The sequence below is a fragment of the Helianthus annuus genome, chromosome 15, assembly GCF_002127325.2.
Source record: "Helianthus annuus cultivar XRQ/B chromosome 15, HanXRQr2.0-SUNRISE, whole genome shotgun sequence".
In the NCBI taxonomy this organism is placed as follows: domain Eukaryota; kingdom Viridiplantae; phylum Streptophyta; class Magnoliopsida; order Asterales; family Asteraceae; genus Helianthus; species Helianthus annuus.
In genome coordinates this window covers 36,237,483-36,261,769 of record NC_035447.2, presented here as the reverse complement: position 1 = coordinate 36,261,769, position 24,287 = coordinate 36,237,483, and the positions used below count along the sequence as shown (strand labels likewise).

Below are 24,287 nucleotides of genomic sequence, written 5' to 3'. Positions count from 1 at the left end.
GTCAGAGCTAAACAAACAACCCCTAACTCAAATAGGCATTCATTAAACACTGTCCAAGATCAAAGTCTCGTAACACCTAGTCAATTAGTGTTTGATTGTTAACAACTTGATCAGCTATAAACCTTCATGTGAGACATGGGAAAGTTTCTTTTATGTTTGTAAAATTCAAACTCAATATATTATGATTACATTTTTCTTTTCTTTTTCTTATGTTTCAAATTTCAATACCTTTAAAACACCACAAAACACCACACTTTAACTTTTAAGTTTTAACACCCCTTATTTATGTCTTGCATCTTCCTCTCCAACTTCTTCACTTATTGAAGGTTCAGAAATCTATTATATATAATAAATGAAAGTTATTTGGGCCACGTGTCACTTAATTAGGGCATCCTCAGTTCTCTTTTCCCGCCCAACAGTACCCCTACCCTCTTCTATTTATATCCTCCCTCATTTACTCATTTAGGGCTTCTTGATTTCTTTCTCCCTCTGCTCTGCTCTGCTCTATTCCGATCGATGTTCAGATTAGTGCTCTGAATCAAGGTTTGATTATCAATAACTTATGTTCTATAAGTGTCAATCTTTGTTTTCATTCTTCAATCATTCGATCTTCATGCGTATTTACTTATTTACTTATTCTTTGGTGACTTGCTATTGTTGTTTGCTGTTGTTTGTGAATTAGCTGCTGAGATTATCGACCGATTCCAACGACTTTGAAAGGTTGTAGGATTATCAGGACCAATTAAAAGATTTGGACGATCAATAGCAGGTGTTTGTTTTTTTTTTTTTTTAGGTTTTACTTATGATTATGATTTCATTCCTGTTGAAATAAGTTAAAAACGACCATTTTAATACCGCAAGTATCTTATGGTTGGATGGTTGAATTAGTTTTATTTTAGGTATTTTTGGATGATTTCATCCATTTCTTTAAATAGTTCATGATTGAGGATGCAGTCGAACATATCGTTTCAGTGAATTGAATGTTGATTGATCAGAAGATGCAGTTGAAGGTATCTTAAATAAGGTAATAATTGCAGTACATTCCTGTTGAAAAACATAGTCGATAAATCTAGGCAAAATGAGGTTGAAAGATGATATGCCAACAGCGGACGATATCATTCTACAGTTTCGATAAATTCAGGTGTATTCTCAAATAATGCTTCTTACATGCTTCAAACATCTAGCAGCACTTTGAAGCATCTAGGAACTATTATTTGAGAATACCCCTGAATTTATCGAAAGTGTAGAATGATATCGTCCGCTGTTGGCTTATCATCTTTCAACCTCATTTTCCCTAAATTTATCGACTCTGTTTTTCAATAGGGATGTACTGCAATCATTCTTTTCAGTTAAATACACGGACACTTGCTTCTTCTCAAAGGGTTATGGAATGGTTATAACAGCTGATCATGCTTAGGATTGTTATAACTAACTACTGCTCCTTATACGGATTGATGGACTTAAAGACTGATGAGGCCTTATCCACTGTTGCAGACAAAGCCCTGTTAAAGACAAGCACTTTATGTACCTAGAGTTTGATTAACCAAAGGAAAACGACTGTTTAGTATCAGCAGTGGTTCGGCATCTACAGCGGATTCAAATTTAGTATTTAATTATTAGTGGTTCTTATGTAACTTTAGTATTTAATTATTAGTGTTTCTTATTAAGTGTTTATATGTAACAGTATTTATCACATCACGTCATTTGTTTGATCTGTATTATAGATACAACAGTTGTTTGATCTTTATACTACTAAATAAAAATGTAGTACACTTGGATGTTAAATAAGTTCCTCATTATGATTATTTGAATATAATGTTTTTGAAATTTGTGTTTTTTGGCAAATAGATGTTTATGGGCAAACTTCTTTTTAAGCTCAAACATTTGTTTTACCTCAAACATCTTTTTATGTTCAAACATCTGTTTAAGGTCAAATATATGTTTAACTCCAAACAACTGATTTTGATATTGAAGGTCAAATATCTATTTAAGGTCAAAGATATTTAAAATAGTAAAAAATGATAGTTTTCATTTATCCTTAAAAGTATGTTGGAACCACTGTTTTGGTTCACACATCTGATTGTTAAATGTTATCCGCTGCTGAGAGACAACCTCTGTTTCTTCATTCTTTATGTTGACCACTGACTCTCCAAACATCAGTGTTTCAATCACTGTTGGCTATCCACTGTTATTTAAAAAATAGTCACTGCTCACATTTTTATTCTTAAATATGCAAAATGGGAATTTCAAATTGACAGTTATTTTTTCTTAATTAAAGTTAAAATAAAAATTAGAAATGTCATGATGACAATGGCTTTCAAATCAAATCAGTAATTATTGACAATATCGTTAACTTTTCAAATTCAAAATATGCAAAATGGTAATTTAAATCACTGTTGGTTATCTACTGATAGTTAAAAAATTGTCACTGCTCACATTTTTATTCTTCATATCCACTGATATTGACCATCATTGCTTTTACTAAAAAATATCCACTGCTCACATTTTTATAATTGATGCGGTTAATTAATTATTGAATGAAATTATCAAATGAAAACTAGAATTGCAATGAAATTTCCGTTTAACCTAATCGTTACATTCCAATGAAATAAGAGTTCCTTCAATATTCTTTTGGTGATAAAAATTAAAGTTAATATAAAAAATCAAAATAACTGTTGATGAAATTTTGTTGCATATAAAATTAGTAATTAATTGTAATTTTTTGAGCTTTGTACGTCTAAAATATGCAAAATGAGAATTTCAAATTGACAGTTATTTTTTCTTAGTTAAAGTTAAAATAAAAATTTGAAATGTCATGATGACAATGGCTTTCAAATCAAATCAGTAATTATTGATAATATCGTTAAAGTTAAAATAACTGTTGATTACATTTTCTTGCATATCAAATCAGTAATTAATGTTAATTTCTTAAGCTTTGGACATTGAAAAATATGCAAACTGGGAATTTCAAATTGACGGTGTTTTTCTTTTAATTAAATTTAAAATAAAAATTTCAAATGTCATGATGACAATTGTTTTCAAATCAAATCAGTAATTACTGACAATATCCATAACTTTTGAAATTCAAAATATGCAAAATGGTAATTTAAAATTCAGGGGTATTCTGAAATAATACTTTCTAGAGTAAACTTCCGTTTTGCTCGCTGTGGTTTGGTTATTTTAACGGTTTTGCTCCAATAGTTTAAAAATAGCCAGTTAAAATGAAATTACAATTTTACCTAATCGTCACATTCCAATGAGATAAGATTTCCTTGAATATTGTTTTGGTGATAAAAATAAAAGTTAAAATAAAAAATAAAAAAAACTGTTGTTCAAAATCAGTGTTTTAACACACTGATGGCTATCCACTGCTAGCAAAAAGTTACTCACTGTTCTCATTTGTAACTGTTGCAAACCACTGATATTGTTCCATCAGTGGTTTCCTACCAACTGTCATCCATTATCATCAGAGGTTGGCAGGTGGACAGTACATAGGGGTAAGATCTTTTAGTAATTGCTGCCACGTTAGCATTCACTTTTTCACCAAAAAAAAAAAAACCCTGATCAAAACCCCCAAACAGTGTTTTTACTGTCGAATCGAATTCTAAGCAGTTATCATCCATTTCTCTCAAAATCACTCATCCTCTTCATCGTCTTCTTCCTCTCGCAATCATAATCAAATCACGATGTCTCTCCCACACAAATCCACACATAACTACTTGGGTCTACTTGAAAAACCCAGTTACACCAAAACCTTTAATTCCATCATTGATGCTCTGTCTTCTTCAAAGTACAAAACTTTGTTGACTTGTGATGCTCCGATCTACATGGATACCCAGCAAGAATTTTGGAAAAATGCTAAGTTGGAAACTAAGGATAAAAAGCCCTTAGCCATCAATTCTTCTATAAAGGATGTTCCAGTCACAATAACACCTTAAACCATTTCGGAAGTTTTTGAACTCGATGATCTTAAAGGTAAAACATCTTTCCCTAAAGAAGAGTATCAAACGTTTTTCATTCAAAGGGGTTATGAAGAGGAAATCAAAAAAGACACTTTAGAAAAAGGCAGTTTTCCTCCTGCCACAAGGTTTTTGTTTCATACCCTATTGATGTGTGTCTCAAACAAGACCACTGCTTTCAATGAAATCCCATTGAAGATTCAATATCTGGGTTATGCTATCTTACATGGTGAAAATTTTAACTATTCCCAGGTAATCTTCAATTATCTTGTTACAAATCAGAAAAAATCACAAAAGCCCCCCAAACCCAAAACAAAGGTAACTCTGGAAGATGAGATCCCAGAGCAACTACCAGTGACAAAACAAAAGTCACCAATAACCACTGCTGCTACTACCTCACAGCAGTTGGAAGAAAGATCTCAACCTGAGCCTCAAACTCCTCCTGCTTCTTCTAAAAAAGAGCAGGTTGTAATAATAGGGACACCAAATTATGATGCTCTGGAATCACTTGATTCCATCATCCACAGCCCACTGCCCGGGGCAAATTCGCTTTCTACACCTATCCTCACTTCTCAAATCCCCCCACAAACAAAATTTTTGTTGGATGCAGTTGATTTAGCCCAGACACAAACCAGTTCTTCTCAAACACCTGTTAATGAGAATATACCTCAACAAGTGACTGGGTCTTGTGTCTCAATCATTGCTAACCCACCAACAACTGAGGAGGTTACGCTGACGGAAATACAAGTACTTCCTGTCAGTAGTTCAATTGGAGCAGCAACTACAGGTGTTGGATCCACTGATCTACACCTGGCCAGTTGTTTCATCAATAAGACTCCTTTGAAGGCAATTTCCTCTCCAGCAACTGTGATATCCACTGCTGTCTTTGTTCCAACCCCTGGTTCTATTAAAAGGATGACAATTACTGAGGAAAGAAGTCCCCAGTACCAAGAAAAAGGGGCATCTGTGGATGACTTTTGTGAAACTTTCCCTAAGTCAACTGCTGATACAACCACTGCCAGTGGGAAATCAGATGATCCCATTAAGTTGGGTGATGGTTTAATGTACAAGGAATTGATGGAGATGGTTGACAAATTGGAAACTTCTGTTGCAGATATTAAGTCAATGCTCCAACAGTTGTTAGAAGCACAAAAGGTAACACCCACTGCAGCACCAGATACAACATCTGTTGCATCATCTGCTCCTACTCCCACTCAGCTTTGGAGTTTATTTCAACCTCTGCTTCACCAACAAAGGGCATACGCTGATCATCAACATGAAATACAGATTCAAAAGATCAGAAATATGATGGAAGCTAGGTTCATGGATACACAAGCGGACATAAAGGCATTCAAGGCCCACTTGCTGAAAACCACTGATTCTGCTCCTCCTACTATCATCTTTTTGGACAACCCACCACCAGCTGATGCCAAAAAGGGGGAGAAAATGAAGCAGCTAAAGAAAAGGGGATATGAAGATGGTTTGTACATTGCACCAGACAAATCCACTATGCTTGCAGAGATACCTAAGCCAGATGGTACTAAAAAGGTTGATGTAACCACAAATGCCATTGCTGATGCAAAAGCAACGGTAAAAAGGCATTTGGAGGCAAAGGATAAAGCAAGGTGGGAACAGGAGAAAAGAGTTTGTATGGAGAAGGATGAGCAGGGTGTTTCTGAGGCCAAGAATGAAGAAAATCATGAGCCTAAAAGAAAACAGCCCACTAGAAAAGTGAAGGAACCCGAATTTACACCTCCCAAAAACTCCACACATCAAACCTCAAAACGAGCAGATGTTAAAACATCTGTTGTATCAACAGCTGTTGGTACTTCAGTTGTTTTAACACATGTTACATCAACAATTGCCACCGCTTCAACACACATTCAATCCACTGCCTTACCACAAATCACATTACCATCAAAAACATCCTCATTACTACCAACACCACCTGCCAAAAAGCAAAATACTTCAGGTGACACACCATCTGTTGTAATGGCAACAGTGGTTGAAACACCAGTTGTTTCAACAACTGTTAGTCAACCATCTACCACTCAAATCACAACCACTCAACCCACCAAAACACCACCAACCTCTCCTAAACATAGAAGGAGAAGGATAATTCTGAATGTTGACCCTTCACCATCGCAGTCATCCACCCAACCATTGACCCTTGTTACCATTCCCAATGATGTCCCATTCTCTTCAGCACAAGTCTCAAATTCAAACACTGCCATTTTTCCTGCAGGAGTCCAGTATCCATTAGATCTGGAAGCAGTTAGAGAGGATATCATATCGTTCTACTCTGAAGATGAACCTGCTAAAAGGAACTTGCCATCAGTTCAAGGATATCCAAGGCCTAATAACATTGAAGAATACTTGAAGTTAAAGGCTCAACAAGCAGAGGATATCTCCAATAGAAATACACAAGGAAAATCTGACAGAGAGATTCAAACAAACTACCAATATCTGCTAACCCAAGTGAAAATTTTGGAGCAGTTTTCAAAAGATGTCTGTCAAAATTTATCAGAAAGAGCTGATGAAACCTTGAGGAAAGATTATGTTGACTATATCATGGCTTACAAAACATACAAGGGAGAAAAGTACCGGTACAAAGAATGGACCATCAGTGAGCTAGAAAGTGAAACAGCCAGAATTCAAGATATGATCAAGAACAAGGTGAAGCAGACTCCTCCTATCTGGGCAAAGTTTAAGAAAAATGTACCAGCTAGGACTCTGCAGCTGAAGAGAATGAAAGAAGAGTTAATAACAGCTAATTTTGGGTCAAAGAACCAAGTGGCAAGGTGGAAAGAGGATAAAGTGTTCGTCTCTTACAAAAAGCTCGAAGAATTAAGAAAGAAAGATCCTAATCTTCCCCAAAAGCCTGTTTACCCTCAAGATGTGGTTCCAGCTAAGCCAAAAAAGCTACAAATCAGGAGATCCGCTGCTGCACCTGCTGCCATCCTTTACCAAACAAGGAAACAAAAGCAGATGGATGCAGAAACAGAAGCATATAAAGCAGCAAGTGATTACATTGTAAAAAGAGACCTCAAGCAGATGATTGGAGAAAAACTTGAATTGGCACAAACTATAAATACTGCTCTGCCAGTCATTACTAGGCCACCATCTCCAAACTCATCATCGATAAAACCTCTCCCAAGAAACCTACTGGGATAAAAAATACTAAAGTAGATATCTGACAAACAGACTCAAGTATTGACTCTGATCAAATCCAGTGGTGAGGAGAAGAAAATATCAAGGGAACAAGCACTGGGCCTGGGTGTTGAAGATCTGCAAGATCTCCTTGATCTTATACTGTGCAGGGATGAGGATGATACAGGTTCGTTGGACTTTGAATTACAATTCAAAGGGCAAGTCAGGGAATTATTGATGAGGCAATAAAGATTCACAATGGAAATGTGATATTTGGGTTTGTGTTTTACAGTTTATAGCAGAGTTAAGATTACTAGGTGTGTTAATGTTTGCGGTTATATAAGAAATTTTATGTATTTGTGAATTTGGTAAGTAACTGAATTGACTTTGAAAGTCAAAGGTGAAAGAAACATGGTTGACTTAACTATTGGCATTGTTTGTTAATCCTGTTTTGCAGTAAAAATACTCTTTGAGCTTTTTTTTAGCCATTTAATTTGTTATCCTTTTAGTGAATTTTCTTTTTCAGTTGACCCATCTAAGATAAAACACATGATTAAATCATATGGTTAAATTGTTAAGGGTCTTTATCGTTTAAGTTGCTAATTGTGTGCCGTCTATTAGCTAATTATTTGTAATTTATGTTAACAGTGTTTATATTTTAACAGATTTTGACCAAAAGTCAAACAGATGTTGGCGAATAGTGAAACAGATGTTGACCTTAAGCAGATGTTTGGTTTCAGGCCAAATATCTCTTTATGATCAAACATCTGTTTAACATCAAACATTTGTTTAAGGCCAAACATATCTTTATTGCCAAATTCTGTTTATGGCCAAACGTCTGTTTAAATCCAAACATCTGTTTAAGTCCAAACAACTGATATAGAACACCAAACATTTGTTTAAGCCCCAACATCGGTTTAGGTCTAAACAGATGTTTAAACATCTGTTAAAAACACTGTTCAATCTAATATTGGTTTCCATGCATCTGTTGACTAAAAGTCAAATAGATTTTCAAATCACTGATTGACTTATCCAAATTTCTGTTGAATACTAAATGAGATGTTGACCAAAACTGAAACAGCGGTTGACCAAAAGTCAAACAGATTTTGACGAAAAACAAATGGGATGATCCGACCCGGTTACATGGGATATTTTTAAACTTCTAACTTTTTAAAGATCCTCACAAAATCTCGATTCATTTCTCTCTTCACGTTTCTTTCTACACTTTCTCCAACAAAATCTGTCATCTTCTTCGATTCCTTCCGATCTTCATCAATATCATCTTGTATAATAATAAAGGTATTGTTAAATAATCTGATTTGTTTTGTATTTTTTATGTATATTCTTTTAGTTAAGAATTCTATGGCCGATTATGCTTCTTGCTATTTTAATGAAGAATTGTAATCGACGGTAGTGTATTCATGTATGTCCCTGTTTTTTTTTCAATCCATTGTTGGTTATGATTGCGTTTATTGTTGCGGCTTATACTTGAACAATTTTTTATAGTCCTAATTTTTTTGAATACGGATTAATATGTACTTATTATGCATGTTATGATAGACATATATGTTTCTAAAAAAAGTGATCTGCATTTCCTGTATCTACCATTTGTGTTATCTATTGTTGATTTTATTGCATTTCACTTTGCTCATGTACTTATCTTATTCTGATTTATGATATATCATCTGATGTATTCTCATGTGTATTTAAAAAGTTGAATTTATTTTGATTAGTAGTTGGTATACTGTTTTTAGGTTTTTCTTTCGAATAGACACAAGTCACTATCCTGTTTTTCTATACAATTTATTCAGCTGATGATCCTTCATGTATATTTGTGATACTTAATCGGAAAAGTAGGTTTTAAGTTTTAATTATATGATTTGATGTAAAAAAATATATATATTTCGATATGATAAGAAATTACATGTATTCTCACCTTTTTGATGTTGTCTATTGTTATTTTGATATATATTAGTTGTATCATCTTTTTTTTAGATGTTCTGCATACCTTAATGGATTGTATTCATTTGTTTCTTAATGTTACTGATTTTGATTCTATATGATTGATACTGTTATAGTTTTATGTGAGAATGATTTATGGATTTCCGTGTTACCTTCAAAGCAGTAAAAGGAAATGTTTGGTTAGTAGTTTTATCCGATCTTAGTTTAACACTTAATTTTAATTTTTTGGTATGATAATTAACAATCAAAGTGTTTCTTTTATTTATGCTTAGATTTTGCCAAAACAGTATCAAAATTGGATTCAACAGTTTAATTATCCAATTGGAAATACAAATATCCGAACCACAACTGGAAATGTTTTTAAAGTCAAGATCTATCCCCTAAGCAATGGCATATATTATTTTTATAATGGTTGGTGTCAGTTGGTAGACATTTTGAAAATACTTTCAGATTCATGGTTGATATTTCATTATGAAGAAGCATTACAAAGTTTCAGAATATTGTATTTTTATCAAGACATTGCTCTTTCTCCTTGTGAAGAGTTTTACTACAAACCATCTGGTAATGAAGATTATGTGGTATGTAATTTCGAATATTATTCATCATGTAATTTTATTGGAGATATAGTTGTTTAATTGTTGTGTTTTATTTTTTTACTTAATTTTCTGATATATTTTTACTAATGTACTATATAATGTGTTTTATTCTGATTGTAGAGTATTAATCGTTCTTTTGTTCATCACAAGATGTTAAACACTATTCCTTCATATCCGGTTGTTATTAAAGGATCTGAAAACCAGAACTGGTCTGTAGGGATGGAAGATATCAACAATGAACTTTACATAATTACCGGATGGAAGGAGATAAAGAATGACTTGTCATTAACTGCTGATCATCTCATTATCTTTGAGATGATAGATCTTCAGACTTTTCATATCACGGTTTTCAATTGTGCTACCTATGATTTAGTGCTTCCACCTGAGGTTTGTGCTGTTGTTAAACAAAAGGTGATAAAAGAGATTGTGTTGAGTTCAGATAGTGAAGCTGTACAGGACATCGTTGATGCAATGATAGTGGTATGGTTGTTGAGAATGAATATAATCAGATCGTACCTCTTTCTTTCCGTGTGGACGGTCATTTTGTAAGTTTGTGATGATGAGTTTACTAATATATAATACTTTAGTCAGATTTTAAAGATGTGTTAATTCTTTGTTTATTGAATTGTTCGTTGTTTGTTACAGCGCCTTTTTAAAAAACAAGCTGAAGATCTTGGACTGAATCGTAAGATGGGTTTGAAGATTGTGGACGTGGCAGGTGATGTTTGGAATATTCAAGCTGCTATAGGTTCATCTCGAGGTCAACCAAGATATTATCTGCAAAAGTTTGTGAGAGATAAAGGCATGGTTTCAGGTCAAGCATTTACACTTAACTTTGTGAAACGTAAAAAGTTTTTTATGTTCGGATGAATGTTTGTGGTTTGAAGAAGGCAAATGCAGAAGCATACATTGAACCAAATTTTCGGGTTGTAGTTGTTTGCTTTTTGAAACTGATACTAGACTTGTTTGTTTAGTTTTGAAGTTGTGATTCTAAAACTATATATCTACATGTAAATTATTAGCTCCATGTCTAATGGAAACAATGTGGAGATATGAACTAAAAACAATATACTCCGTTTTACTTTTGGTCAACATCTGATTGATTGGTCGTATTAATAACAGTATAAGATGGTTGATGGAATGTGGTCGTATTAATAACAAATAGTAATTAATCTAAATAACTTTCCCGAGCCCGGGAAGCAATCCTTTCATCTTGTGCAACTAACCATGGAGTAACAGGCTGAGGGGGAGTTTAGTTTGTAAGCATGCTTGTAATCTTTTGCTTTGATTTGTAATCTTTCAACTTAATGAAAAGCAAATGTTTATTAAAACTATCTTCCTCTATGATTGTGTTTACAAAGTTTGTTGTTCATTTCCGCTGCACTTAAACTCTGTTCATTTCTATTTGATTTGTTCAAATTATACAAACAAACACAATCACGAAACCCTCCGATCCTAACAAGGTTAGCTAACGGACTAACTACCGGTGTTTCTGTTAGTGTGTTGCGTGTTCCGCAGCATCGCGCGGGTTCCTTACTATAATAATATGGTAACTATCCATTAATAAGGATCACATGTGGAGTTACATTTTGTGAATTTATTGTTTGTTGAACGTTTTTTTCCTGTAAGACCATGTGTAGTGGTAATGTGGTATAATGCCCCCACCATGGGGCATTATCCGACACGTGGCGTCCTAGTCAGCGATGGGGCATTATAGCAAAAGTGGCGTAGTGGGGCATTATGCCAATAACCCCCATTCAATCATTTCACAATTATTTTTTTTAATTTAAAACATAAAAAACTTCATTGATTTAAAAAAAAATTACATTACTTGAAATAAAAATAAAAAAAAAACTGAAAAAAAAACAGAAAATAAAAAAAACTGAAAAAAAAACTGAAAAAAAAACAGAAAATAAAAAAAACAGAAAAAAACCGAAACAAAAAAATAAACTTAAAAAAAATAACATGATCTAGAGTCCATATTTTTCTCTAATTTTTTGGCGACGCATTTGCGCAAGGATCAACGCATCGCCTTGTAGGTGGTCGATAGGTTTGGACAAAAACTCAATGTCCTTTTCCATTTGCCTCGCCTCTTGCATCTCGTTAAAACCCCGACGTCACCTTCACCGCTCGGGCGATTATCGTAGTTTCGTTGGAAGACTTCTTGGAACGCATGACACTTGTTGTTGATGTCGGTCCATTTGCTAGAAATGGAATCTTGGTCCTGATGTTCGCCTTGACCCCACGTGCTAAAGAAGAGTGCACGAACCATATCCCAAAAAACCGGGCCCGTTTGAAAGTTTGCTACAAAAAAAAAAAAAAATTATAAGTTGTATGTTAAAAAATAAAGTAACAAAATAAGTAAAATAATATATATATAAAGTGGTTACCGGTATCTTCGTCCTCCGAAATGTCGAGCCACGCCCGAGTCAACGTGAATTCCTCTTCCTTCGTCCATTTAATGATATTTTTTGTACGCCGTGGTGCGTCTTTTTCCTTCTTCTTATGCGACCTTTTGCCTCGTTTCGATGTTTCTTGCACCGGTTCGGGTTGCGTCTCCGGTACGACTTCCACATCGGGTTCGGCTTCGGGTTGTGACGGTTGAGACCCGCCGGCTTGACCATAGCCGAAAGTGGGAGGAACAAACGGAGGGGCGCCACTCAAGTAAGCCGCGTAAGTTAAAAAGCTCGGGTCCATGTCTTGAAGGTTATACGGGGTTTGCGGTTGGGTTGTGTTCGGGTTCGTGGGTCTTGCGGGGACACCAAAAGGGGGGGCGGTATGGATGCATGATTGTATAAAAATTAGAAGAAAGTGAGTTTTTTTTTATAAAAATTAGAAGAAAGTGGGAGAGAAAGTAGGAGAGAAAGTGGGTTTTTTATAAAAAAAATGTGAGAATGTGGGGTATATATTTATAGTGGGTAATATTTTAAATTAAAAAAAAAATTAAATAATATGACCGTTGTCAACGGTCAAAAAGTGGCCCCCTCTCATTTTAAGCGTTTTAATTAAAACGCCGGAGCAAATTTTTTTCGAAAATAACGCCCTATAACGGCGGGTATAGTGGCATATGGGGCGTTATAGGGCGTTTTAATTGAAAAATTTTTAAAAAACACGCCCCAGTACGGGCGGTCTAAGGTACTGATCGTTCATTTGTTTAAAAGTATATTAATAACTTTCTGCATCGTGGGAAGCAATCCCGGTGATGTGAAAACATTGATGTTGAATCCAATGAGATGCTTGATGTAATAAGGTCATATTAATAAGAAATAATAATCGATATAACTAAGTTTCCTGAGTTCGGGAAGCAATCCCGGGTAAAAACCTAGTTGATGATATAACATGAATCAAAAAGCTTCCACCATTAAGATCAAGTTATACAATTGAAAACTCAACTAACAAATTGATGTTTTTTAACCTAGGACAAAATGTTATTATTCCAACATTAACTCAAAGAGAAGTAGATACAAAGAACATAAAAACAATGAAATAAATGCATGTAAAAAATAAAACAGAAACATTTCTACCGACATCACTCGTGGGTCTCCCCAAGTTGCATCAAATTCCCTATACACTAGAACTACTTGATATGATAAAACTAAAGGGTGGTGGATCACACCCAGCATTTTGTTTCACCATAAAAAGAATCTTTACTTTTTAAATCAAAACTTAATAAAAATAAATAAAACAGTACAAAAGTTACTCAGGAGTCAGGACTTTAGTTATTACACATCAGTTTTTACCCAAAATACATGTTAAATCTAAATCCCCAATTCACCAATCAACCACTGACATCAACTCAAATCCATCAAATTTCTTAAGAATCTATTCCATTTTGTGAAATCTAACTGCAATGTTCATGGGTTTTCTGTTTTTGGTTTGAAAGTTGAGTTTTTTATTGAAAAAAATTCATCATCTTCATCAGTTAATGATAAGCATAATCATCAAGATCATCTTCATTGTTCTTGTTCTGGTTAAAAGAGTGAATTGGGTAAATTGGTGTTCCTGTCTGCTTTTGAATCTGTTTAGGGTTACTAATTTAAGCATTGGGTTTACCCTCCAAATTTGGAAAAAAACAATAATGCAATCCCTTTTGTTCTCTACCAGCAAAGATAAATATTTCTATTTATAAGAAGACCCTCAATTTGTTTGTTGGTTTATTCTATGTTCTCTTGAAATTAAGCACTGGTTCTGTGTGTGTGTAATTTTGTTTCTTTTTTTTTTTTTAATTTTTTCACACACACATAGTGTGAGTGAGTGTGTGTTACAGTGGACTTATGATGGCTAGGGAAAAAATAAAGATTAAAAAGATTGATAATGCTACTGCAAGGCAGGTGACCTTCTCAAAGAGGAGAAGAGGGTTGTTCAAGAAAGCTGAAGAGCTTTCTGTACTTTGTGATGCTGATGTTGCTATTATCATCTTCTCTTCTACTGGCAAACTTTTTCACTACTCTAGCTCAAGGTAATCTTTTCTAGATGTATATATCTGTGTGTTTCTAGATTTGTTTCCTTTTTGGGTATAAAACTTATGATGGGGTTTCATAATTAGGGTTTATCATTTCATACCATTGAATTTGGTTTTTAAGGATGGTGAGATGGTCATAAGAACAGTCAACTATTGAGGGATGATCAGAGATTAATCAGGAACAAATGGTGAAAATTCAAGATGTAAAAACAGAAAAAAAAAAAGAAAAAAGAAAAAAAGAAAACCACTTTATGTTGTTGTCATTCTGTGAGGTATTATGTTCTTTTAATTAGTTGTTGGACTGTTGGTTTGTACTCCATGCTTGTTTGGTTTGTACCATGCCTATACAATGAAATTTTGATCTTGATATGGTTTGTTGGTTAGCTACTTACCTACTGTAGCTTTATGCTATTCTTCTAGAATTTACCCATGGTTTCTCCAAAAGTCACTTTAATTTGAAACCTGTAAAGCAGATAATCTAGCTAGGTTTTGTAGTTTTGTAATGTTTACTTGAACTATAAACTACAAAGATATTTGAGTTGATCAATGTTGTTAAACTGCAACTCATTTGACTCGCCAAGAGGAATGGAAAGAAAAAGTATTATTCAATGTGATTAACAACGAGAAAGTACTACATCTAAATCATCTTTGATAAGTATGGTTTATATAATCTTGTTTTTTTTAAATAAAATAAAATTGCGTGTGGTAAGTTGCCTTTCCTGTGATCGACAATTGATTTTGGATCGTGTGTACATTCCGTATTCATGGTTGTAATGCCATAAGTTGATTAGTACATCTAATGGTTAAATGGTTAACTTGTTTCAATTTCATAATAGTGTTGTGTTTATATCAACCAAATCTGGTAATGGACATTTTGTGTTACTTATTACAGCAGGACTAAGAGAGTGTTTGGGATTGCGTTTTGAAGTGATTATTTGATTATTGCGTTTGTAAAACATAAATAATCTAAAAAAAGTGTTTGGATGAAAAAGTGATTATCTGCCTCCAAAACGCAGTTTTGGAGAAGCATGTACCTACATGCTTTTTCAAACGCAGTTTTGAGAACGCAAAATCTATTTTGAAAACGCATAATCTATTTTAAAAACGCAACACCAAACACCCCCTAATTTGTCTATTATAGCAAACTAATGGCGCGAATTCACATCTTTAACTACATCACAAGAACACCTCGTGTATGCTAAATACTAACACACTTGTTATCACAGAGAGATTTCAAACTGAGAAGCAATAGATTCTAATTCTATAAACTCAACTATATAAACAATAAGCTTACTTAATTAGTCCTACCTCTTGTTCTTGCAACCTTTGACTTTTGAGTGTCACATTATGAGTGTAATTATGTATCCTGAAAGTTGACAATTAACTATATGTTTCTTTATGTTGATAGATTTGGAGATATAGTGCTTTGACAAGTAGTAGGGTTGAATATTAAAATTAAAAAGTGGAGTGTAGTTTTCAGATGTCATAAGTACTTGGTACATGTCACATACTCTAAATGATTTGATTTCTATACTATAGCAAGCTGTTATTATATTGCATATACTAAGGTATGTACCTAGTCCTTTGTACCTCAGTTTCTCTTTTAAATTCATTTATCTGTCTTGTATGTTTTTCAGCATGAAAGAAATACTTGAAAGGCATAGCTTGCATTCAAAAAACATTGAGAAGCTTGACCAACCATCACTTGAATTGCAGGTGAGCTTATATATTATAACATTCCAATTCAAATTGTTATTATTTCTTTGTCAAGTTCTTTTTTAAAATATATAATTTCATTTGATTGTAAATGGGACTGGCTTGCTTGCTTGTAAAGGGTAAAGATTACCCTGTGGCATTCCCAAAATGAAGATTATTAATGTTCAGAATGATGGATTGGCATCCGTGAACGAACTTTAACTAACTTTTTCTGGTTAAAGTAATAAAAGTTGTATTATGCAGCTCGTTGAAGACGTTAATTATGCCAAATTAAGCAAAGAAGTTGCTGAAAGAACTCTTCAATTAAGGTACCTTACGTTCTCATGATTAATTGTGTTTATTTGGATTTTGACACGATTTTTTTTAATGAAAAACAGGCGGTTGAGGGGGGAGGAGCTCCATCGTTTAAGTATCGAAGAGCTGCACCAGCTGGAGAAGTCCCTTGAAGCTGGATTGGGTCGGGTTGTTGCAAAAAAGGTCCATTATCTCTTACTTCTTCCTTCTGATCATTGTAATTTGTTGTTGTGACCATGGGCAATATGGTAATTATTGTTGTATAAGCCATTTTCCAGTTTGATAAACGCAACGCTTGCCCAAATTCTTACAAATATTCTGACTGGAGTAGTCGGATAAAACTGCAGTGATGCAGTGATCGAATGATCAAGTAGACATATGGAACTCCTACATGGCATGACAAATTAAAGGCATATGTGTCACACCAAGTGGCTTTTGTAACAACACTTCTGTGATTTGTAATGTTGTTTTCTGTAAATTCCTAAATGGATATCACTACGAAAAGCCACGTAGACTGACACATGTACATTCTGTCATACGTGGCATTCGCCTGAACTCGAATTTGTTTGTAATTTTTTTTTTCGTTATATTTTTGTCAAATCAGCAAACTGTTGACTAAATGTTTATTTCTTCCAGAGTGAGGTGATCATGAAAGAGATTAACCATCTTCAAGAAAAGGTGAGAACTAACTGCAATCATCTTCTACAACTGATTTTTGTAACTCCAAAATATCGAATCTTACTAACTGCAATCATCTTATACAACCTATTTTTGTATAATTAAATGAAGGGTCAAGTTATTCTACAAAGGCTTCTAATTGTAAGAAGTGTAAGAAGGATTTATATAGTGACAAGTGTCCAATAACCTAAAACTAAACCCACTACATCACCACCAAAAACCTAAACACCAACCCCCACCCCACCCCACCCCACCACCACCCAAAAACCTAACCCCCCCCCCCAACCAAAAAACCTAACCCCCCCCCCCCCCCACCCCCCTCCCCCGGCAAAAAAAAAACGAAAAAAAACTATACCTCACCAAAAAACCCCCAAAAAACCTAACCCCCCCCCCCACCCCCCAAAAACCTAAAAAAAACCTAACCCCCCCCCATCCCCAAAAACCTAAAAAAACCTACCCCCCCCCCCCCCCCAAAAAAACCTAAAAAAAATCTAAAAAAAAAACTAAACCCCCACCCAAAAACCTAAACCCCACCCCCTCGGCAATTTTTTTTTTTTTTTTTAGGGTGGGTGATGTGTGTGTGTGTGTGGGGGGGGGGGGGGCGGTTTAGGTTTTTGGTGGTGGTGGATGTTTAAGGGTTTTTTTTTTTTTTTTTTTTTTTTTTGTAGTGGGGTTTTTTTTGTAGTGGGTTTTTTTAGGTTATTGGACACTTGTCACTCTATAAATCCTTCTTACACTTCTTACAATTAGGATCCTTTGTATTTGATCCTAATCCATTAAATGAAACACACTGCATTTTGATGCTATAATGCAGGAAATGCAACTCATGGCAGAGAATGACCGCCTCAGACAAGAAGTAAGCGTTTTCTCTAAGGAATCTAACTTTTTCTTCTCACCCTTCTTTGTGTTAATCATATATTGGCTAACTTTTTCTATTTGGATTGTGGAATAAAGATGTTAAAGGTATCTAATGCTCGAAAACAAATTCATACTGAGATGGCGAATGTAATTGGTGAAGACGGTCAATCATCAGAATCTGTTACCAACATTTCCAACTCTGCTGGTCCTTCTCAAGACTATGAGAGCTCCTATACATCCCTCAAGTTGGGGTTAGTACATCTCTTGGCTTCAAACTTTGAATTCAATAAACATAAAAAAGAAAGAAAATGAATCCCGAAAGTTACCATAATAATTACTCTATTAATATTAGGGGGCGTTTGGTTCGCGGAATGATTTGGAATTGGAATTGGAATTTGTATAGGAATTAGAATTTGAAGGAAATGGAATTGGAATTTAAACATTCCAATTGGAATTGGAAATTGTTGGAATTGGAATCTCAATTCCATTTTTGTTGTGTTTGGTTGTCAAATAAATTGGAATCCATCACCCCGGCACCCACAACCCCCGGTTCGATAATTAATAAGAAACCGTTCGCGTTGAAACGGTTCGGATCGAAACGGTACCGGTCGAAACGGGGCGCGTCGAAACGGTACGCGTCGAAACGGTCGCGTCGAAACGGTTCGATTCGAAACGGTACTGGTCAAAACGGTACTGGTCAAAGCGATACGGGTCGAAACGGTTCGTGTCGAAACAGTACGCGTCGAAACGGTTCGCGTCGAAACGTTACGAGTTGAAACCGTTTGCGTCGAAACTGAACGAGTCGAAACTGTTCGCGTCGAAACGGTACAAGTCGAAACTGAACGAGTCGAAACTGTTCGCGTCGGAACGGTACGGGTCGAAACGGCACGAGTAGAAACTATTCGCGTTGAAATGGTCCGATTCGAAATTGTTCGCGTCGGAACGGTACGGGTCGAAATGGTACGGGTTGAAACGGTGCGCGTCGAAACGGTCGAAGATTCCAATGAATTTACTTTAATTCCTTCACATATAGGAAGGATTTTGAATTCCTTTAGCTAAAGAAATTTGAAGGAATTCATGCCTAATTCCAATTCCATTTCCATTGTCAACCAAACACATGAAGATTAGAATTGGGATTCCAATTCCATCAAATTCTGTGAACCAAACATGTTAAGAGTTGGAATTCAAATTCCAATTCCCTTAAATTCCATTGAATTCCTGCAAACCAAACGCCCCCTTAGTTGTTTCACGGGTTAATACCATGAAAATCCACAAACTTTTGTTATGCGCGAAAAAGTCACTCAACCCAATTTTGGTACATTAGAGCCTCTAAACGTGTTTAACTAAAATGCACGTACTTGTGAAAAAAAGTTAAACAGTGACTTGTTACCCCTTAAGCGGGTCAAAATTTGATAAAGTGACATCCCAAATTTGTAAAAAGCTTGACCTGGATAATGCATTTTTTTTTAATTAGATAGTGTTCTACTGTTGTTCTACACGCAAAAAAAAAAAACAGTCTTCATCATATCACGTCAACAAAAAGACTATCTACGTACATAGCCTCCACATGTATGGTAGTCGAAGTTTATTATTGATTTCACATATACGTTTTAATATACCAAAATTGGGTCGAGAGACATTTTCGCTCAAAATGAGAAAGTAGGTTGGTTTTAAATGGTAGTAACCATCTGTAACCATATTAGTTACGTATACTTAGGGTGTTTGGATGTGTGTTCGAAGTCACAATAACCAGCTATTGTTGGACTAATCTTGTCATAGTTAAATAGTTGAAGGGGTGAATTGTAAAAGAGTCTAGAGTTAGGTTTATTTTGGTATGTTTATTAGTATGGTAAAAAAATATTATGTTGTATTTAGTTTCATAGTTTAAGGAGACCTGTGTTCCAAGTTGTTGGTTAGTTTAATTGTTTAAGGTGTCGTTTGTTTTCCAATTCGTTCATTATAATAAAAGAGTCGATCACGTGTGAATAATACTGTTTTCTTGTGTTTTATGTTTAATGGTTTCTGGGACAATATCTTTGAGTCCGTAATAATGATTTTTGATTTTTCAAATTGTTTTGAGTTTCTAAATAATCATGCATGATAAGCTGTTGTAGGAATGTTGATTATTGAGATAAGTATGAAATTAGGTTCTTGTTCCTGGCTTTAAGCAATCAATTATTGGATTTATTTCAGGAAAAAGACTTGTGACAGTTTAGTGACCACTGTATCAAATTTTCCAATATATGAAATGACAATTTTGATGGGAATAGAATAATTAGAGTTTTACATTTCAATCAAACTGAAGTTGAGATGTCTTCTTCAATGAATATTAGAAAATAAACTAGGGTTTTTGATTTGTTTATCTTGGTTTTATATGAAAATTGGGACCCATGAAAAGAACAAAGAATCAAATGTATATGGCTAACTGTTTGTTTACTGTGCAGGCTACCTTACACAGGCTGATTGGAAGAACTAGTAGGATTTATGTATTATGAAGCATGTAAATGAAAATTTTAGATGATGCTGCTGATGTTTATGGATATGGTTTATTTTGCCATTTGGATTTTATATCTTAACTGACCCCAACACTCACACACTAACCAATTTGAAGTAGAAAACCACAAGAATCACATAAATAGTTGTACAATGCTGAGTCGGTATAATAGTATAATAGAAGAGACCAATAGGCTTGTAGTATAGTGGTATCAAGGTGTGATAGAAAAGTGTCATTCCCATGAGATTGAGAGCTCTAAGTCTTGTGGTGGACAAATGTGAAATGTGTAGATTTATGAGCAAGATTTAAAGGGTGCTAAAAATGATAGAGAAAGTGAACGACGGTTACGTGGTTATATAATCGCCTTAATTATGTACCACAACTAAAACAATAGTGTTTATATGATTCTCACAAATCTACTTAAAATATATTATGTTTTGAAAGGCCGTCTCTTTTTATACAAATAAATAATCATCTCCGGTATTTTTTAGGGTTTAGTAGGAGTACGTTATTTTTACCCGCACACCATTAGATTAGTGGCTTTGATTTTATCCGTGACAAAATAAAAATTGAAAGGTATATAACTTTTACGCATACACCGTTAAACTAGTTTTTTTAACGGCAAATTTCATGTTTACTTGGGAGTTGAACCCATAATCTCCCTAACTTGGGTGCTTTTAGACTAAGGTGTGGGCTCCCTTCTCCCCCATTCTCCACCTTAGCGTCACGTCACACTCCCTTCCACCTCATCAACCTTCCCCAAACCAAGGGTGTGGTTCCCTTCCTCACCCTTCCATTTTTATATTTTTTATCTAATCTATTTTATTTATAAATAATATTTTTTATTCATTTAATTTGTTAAATGAGGTGGTAATAAAGTTGGAAAAGGTGGTGAAAATTGAGAACACTTGTGATTTATTACTAAGAGGATATGTCTATAAGAAATTAGTAAAATTATCAAGAAATAAGATGTAATAACGGTGACCTCCGCCGCTTAAAATGGAGGAGGTCCATAGGTCACTGTGAATAATATCAAATAACAATAGAATTAAAAGAACTCATAAACGAAAGTTTAATATGTTTACCAAACACGCATTATTGACAAAATTTAGATTTGAAAGTACCACAAGTAATTTAATTAGACTGTCTAAGTGAATTTAATAAATTTGACTCAGGATGACCGAGTCTTAGGTACCAAGTGTCTTGAGTTATTGCAGCAAAAGTGGTAGGAGAAGTGAACTTGGAGACTTGTGTAGGATCCTATGTGTAGAAATCACTAGAACTATTGCATCGTAGGATAGAGGTCCGGGTCTTGAGATCTTTCACAAGAAAACCAAACGGGTCAAATTAAGTAGAAACACCTGATTTCCCGTTGTGAAATGACGGACATATAGCAAGTTTTTTTTATTAAAGATGGTGCGTAAAGAACGTTATTCAGTTTAAAAGGTAGTTTAAAAGGTGGGAAGGGTGATTGTAAGGTTTGGTGACCAAGTCCATGGGCCAAAATAATTTTACCATTACCGACCGTAGTTATCAATGGCGCCTGGCACTCAAGGCGCATAGGCTTTGCCTGGGACCTAGGCGCAAATCGCAAACAAACGAGGGCCTAAGAAAAAAGTGCGCTTACATTAAAAAATATATTATGTTCTTGAAAAATAATACTAATCTTCAAAAAAAAAAAACTTATACTGCAAATGTGCATTATATGTATATGCTGCACATGTGTATTATATGTTTAAAATTAGCTTTTGAGTTTAGTTTAGCTTTTAAAGTTAGGTTTTCTGGAGGTTTAGGATAATGATTAGGTTTTTGGGTATGGGGGTAGAGGGGTTTAGGTTTTTGGGGAGTGCGTGTGTGTGTGTGTGTGGGGGGGGGGGGGTGTAAGGTTTTTGAGGGGTGCGGGTGGTGGGTTTAGGTTTTTTTTTGGGGTTTATGTTATGTGTATTATATGTTTAAAATTAGCTTTTGAGTTTAGTTTAGCTTTTAAAGTTAAGTTTTCTGGAGGTTTAGGATAATGATTAGGTTTTTGGGTATGGGGGTAGAGGGGGTTTAGGTTTTTGGGGAGTGCGTGTGTGTGTGTGGGGGGGGGGTAAGGTTTTTGAGGGGTGCGGGTGGTGGGTTTAGGTTTTTTTTTGGGTTTATGTTTAGGGTTTAGTTTTAGGTTTTTTTGGGTGGTGGGGTGGGGGGTTTAGGTTTTTTAGTGGGAGGGGGTAGGCTTTTGGTGGGAGGGTGGATTTAGATTTTTTGGGGTGGGGGTGGGGGGTGGGTTAGGTAGTTTAGGCTTTTTCGTATTATTGCAATATGCTGTACGACTTCTTTTTTTTTTTTTTGAAAAAAGTTTTTCTTATATATATTAAATATAGCGAATTTTAATAAAAAAATTCAAAAAAATTGGTATTTTTTTTGGGTTTTTTTAGTTAGTTTTTTTTTCTCATTTAAACTAGTTTTTTTTTCATATATAGGGTTCATTTGAGAACCACTTTTATTGCGAAAGAACACAACAAAATAAACTCATCCAACACCTAAACACCCACCCCCACCCCCACCCCCACCCCCACCCCAACCAAAAAACCTAAACATCCCCCACTACCAAACTATACCTCACCAACCCCCACCCACCCCAAAAAACCTAAAAAACAACCAAAAACCTTAAAAAATACCAATTTTTGGGTGGTGGGGTGAGGGTTTAGGTTTTTTAGTGAGGGGGAGGGGGGGTTAGGTTTTTGGTGGGAGGGTGGATTTAGATTTTTTGGGATGAGAGTGGGTTAGGTAGTTTAGGCTTTTTCGTATTATTGCAATGTGTTATACGACTTCTTTTTTTTTTTTTGGGAAAAAGTTTTTCTTATATATATTAAATATAGCTAATTTTAATAAAAAATTCAAAAAAAAATTGGTATTCTTTTAGGTTTTTTTTAGTTAGTTTTTTTGTTTTCTCATTTAAACTAGTTTTTTTTCATATATAGGGTTCATTTGAGAACCACTATTATTGCGAAAACCAATGTGAACACAACAAAATAAACTCATCCAACACCTAAACCCCCACCCCAACCAAAAAACCTAAACATCCCCCACTACCCCTCCCCCTCTAAAAAAACTATACCTCACCAACCCCCACCCACCCCAAAAAACCTAAAAAACAACCAAAACCTCCCCCCCCCCCACACACACACACATCTTCCATCCACCAAAAACCTAAAAAAACCTAACTCCCCACCCCCAAAAAAACCTAAACCCCCTCAATCCACCCAAACTAAACCATAAAGTTAAACCCTACAACTAAATACTAAAAAAGTTCTTTTTTATATTTTTATTAAAAATCGCTAAATTTCGTCACTAAAAAAAGAACAGTACCGCTGCACATGTGCATCGGTACTGTTGTTTAGTTTTTTTTTAGTGACAAATGTAGCGTTTTTTTATAAAATAATTATTTTTGTGTGCTTTTAATTTTTTAAGTTTTTTTTTGTTGTATTTACATTGGTTATCGCAATAAAAAGTGGTTCCTAATGGATCCTTATGATACACACTCTCTCACACACACACACACACACATATATATATATATATATATTGAACGAGAATCATTACAGAACACTAAATATTGCGAGAACAAAAAGAACAACTTTAAATCACTAAATTTTGGGATTTAACGTTGATATTTTTTTTAAATTTTATGTTTCTTACATTCATATATGTATTACATATACATAAAAAACCATATATTTTTACCTACACATAGCCTACATACATGTAGGTAATTTAACCTACACATAACCTACCTATGTGTAGGTTATGTAAAAACTGAACATTTTCCATATTTTATTTTAAATTCTAGTGTGAGAAACAATAAATCTTACATTTGTAACATTTTCATTTACTTTTAAGGTTTTAGGATTGAAAAAATAAGTAATTCATTTTGTTCTGTGTGTTCTCGCAATATTTAGTGTTCTGCATAGAACCTGCCCCTATATATATATATATATATATATATATATATATAGAGAGAGAGAGAGAGAGAGAGAGAGAGGGAGGGAGGTAAAGGTTCTTCTACAAAGAGTAAAAATTCCGAAGAAGGCTAAGAATTAGGGTTGTTCAGGAGCCGAGCCGAGCTAGGGCAAGAT

At 34.7% G+C, this 24,287-nt stretch overlaps 1 protein-coding gene across 2 annotated transcripts; it reads left to right on the top strand.

Annotated features, from left to right (window-relative positions):
* The first annotated feature begins 13,381 nt into the window (after positions 1-13,381).
* LOC110898725 (MADS-box protein SVP) lies at positions 13,382-20,245 on the top strand. 2 transcript variants are annotated; one of them, XM_022145556.2, is made up of 9 exons: positions 13,382-13,655; positions 13,913-14,126; positions 15,767-15,845; positions 16,089-16,153; positions 16,223-16,322; positions 16,776-16,817; positions 17,632-17,673; positions 17,772-17,926; positions 20,120-20,245. In XM_022145556.2, the coding sequence occupies exons 2-9, from the start codon at positions 13,942-13,944 to the stop codon at positions 20,136-20,138; spliced, it is 687 nt and encodes a 228-aa protein (XP_022001248.1). In that variant the 5' UTR covers positions 13,382-13,655; positions 13,913-13,941; the 3' UTR covers positions 20,139-20,245. The 2 variants fall into 2 exon arrangements, with proteins under 2 accessions (XP_022001248.1, XP_022001247.1); XM_022145555.2 differs by having other exon boundaries at positions 13,391-14,126.
* Positions 20,246-24,287: the final 4,042 nt, after the last annotated feature.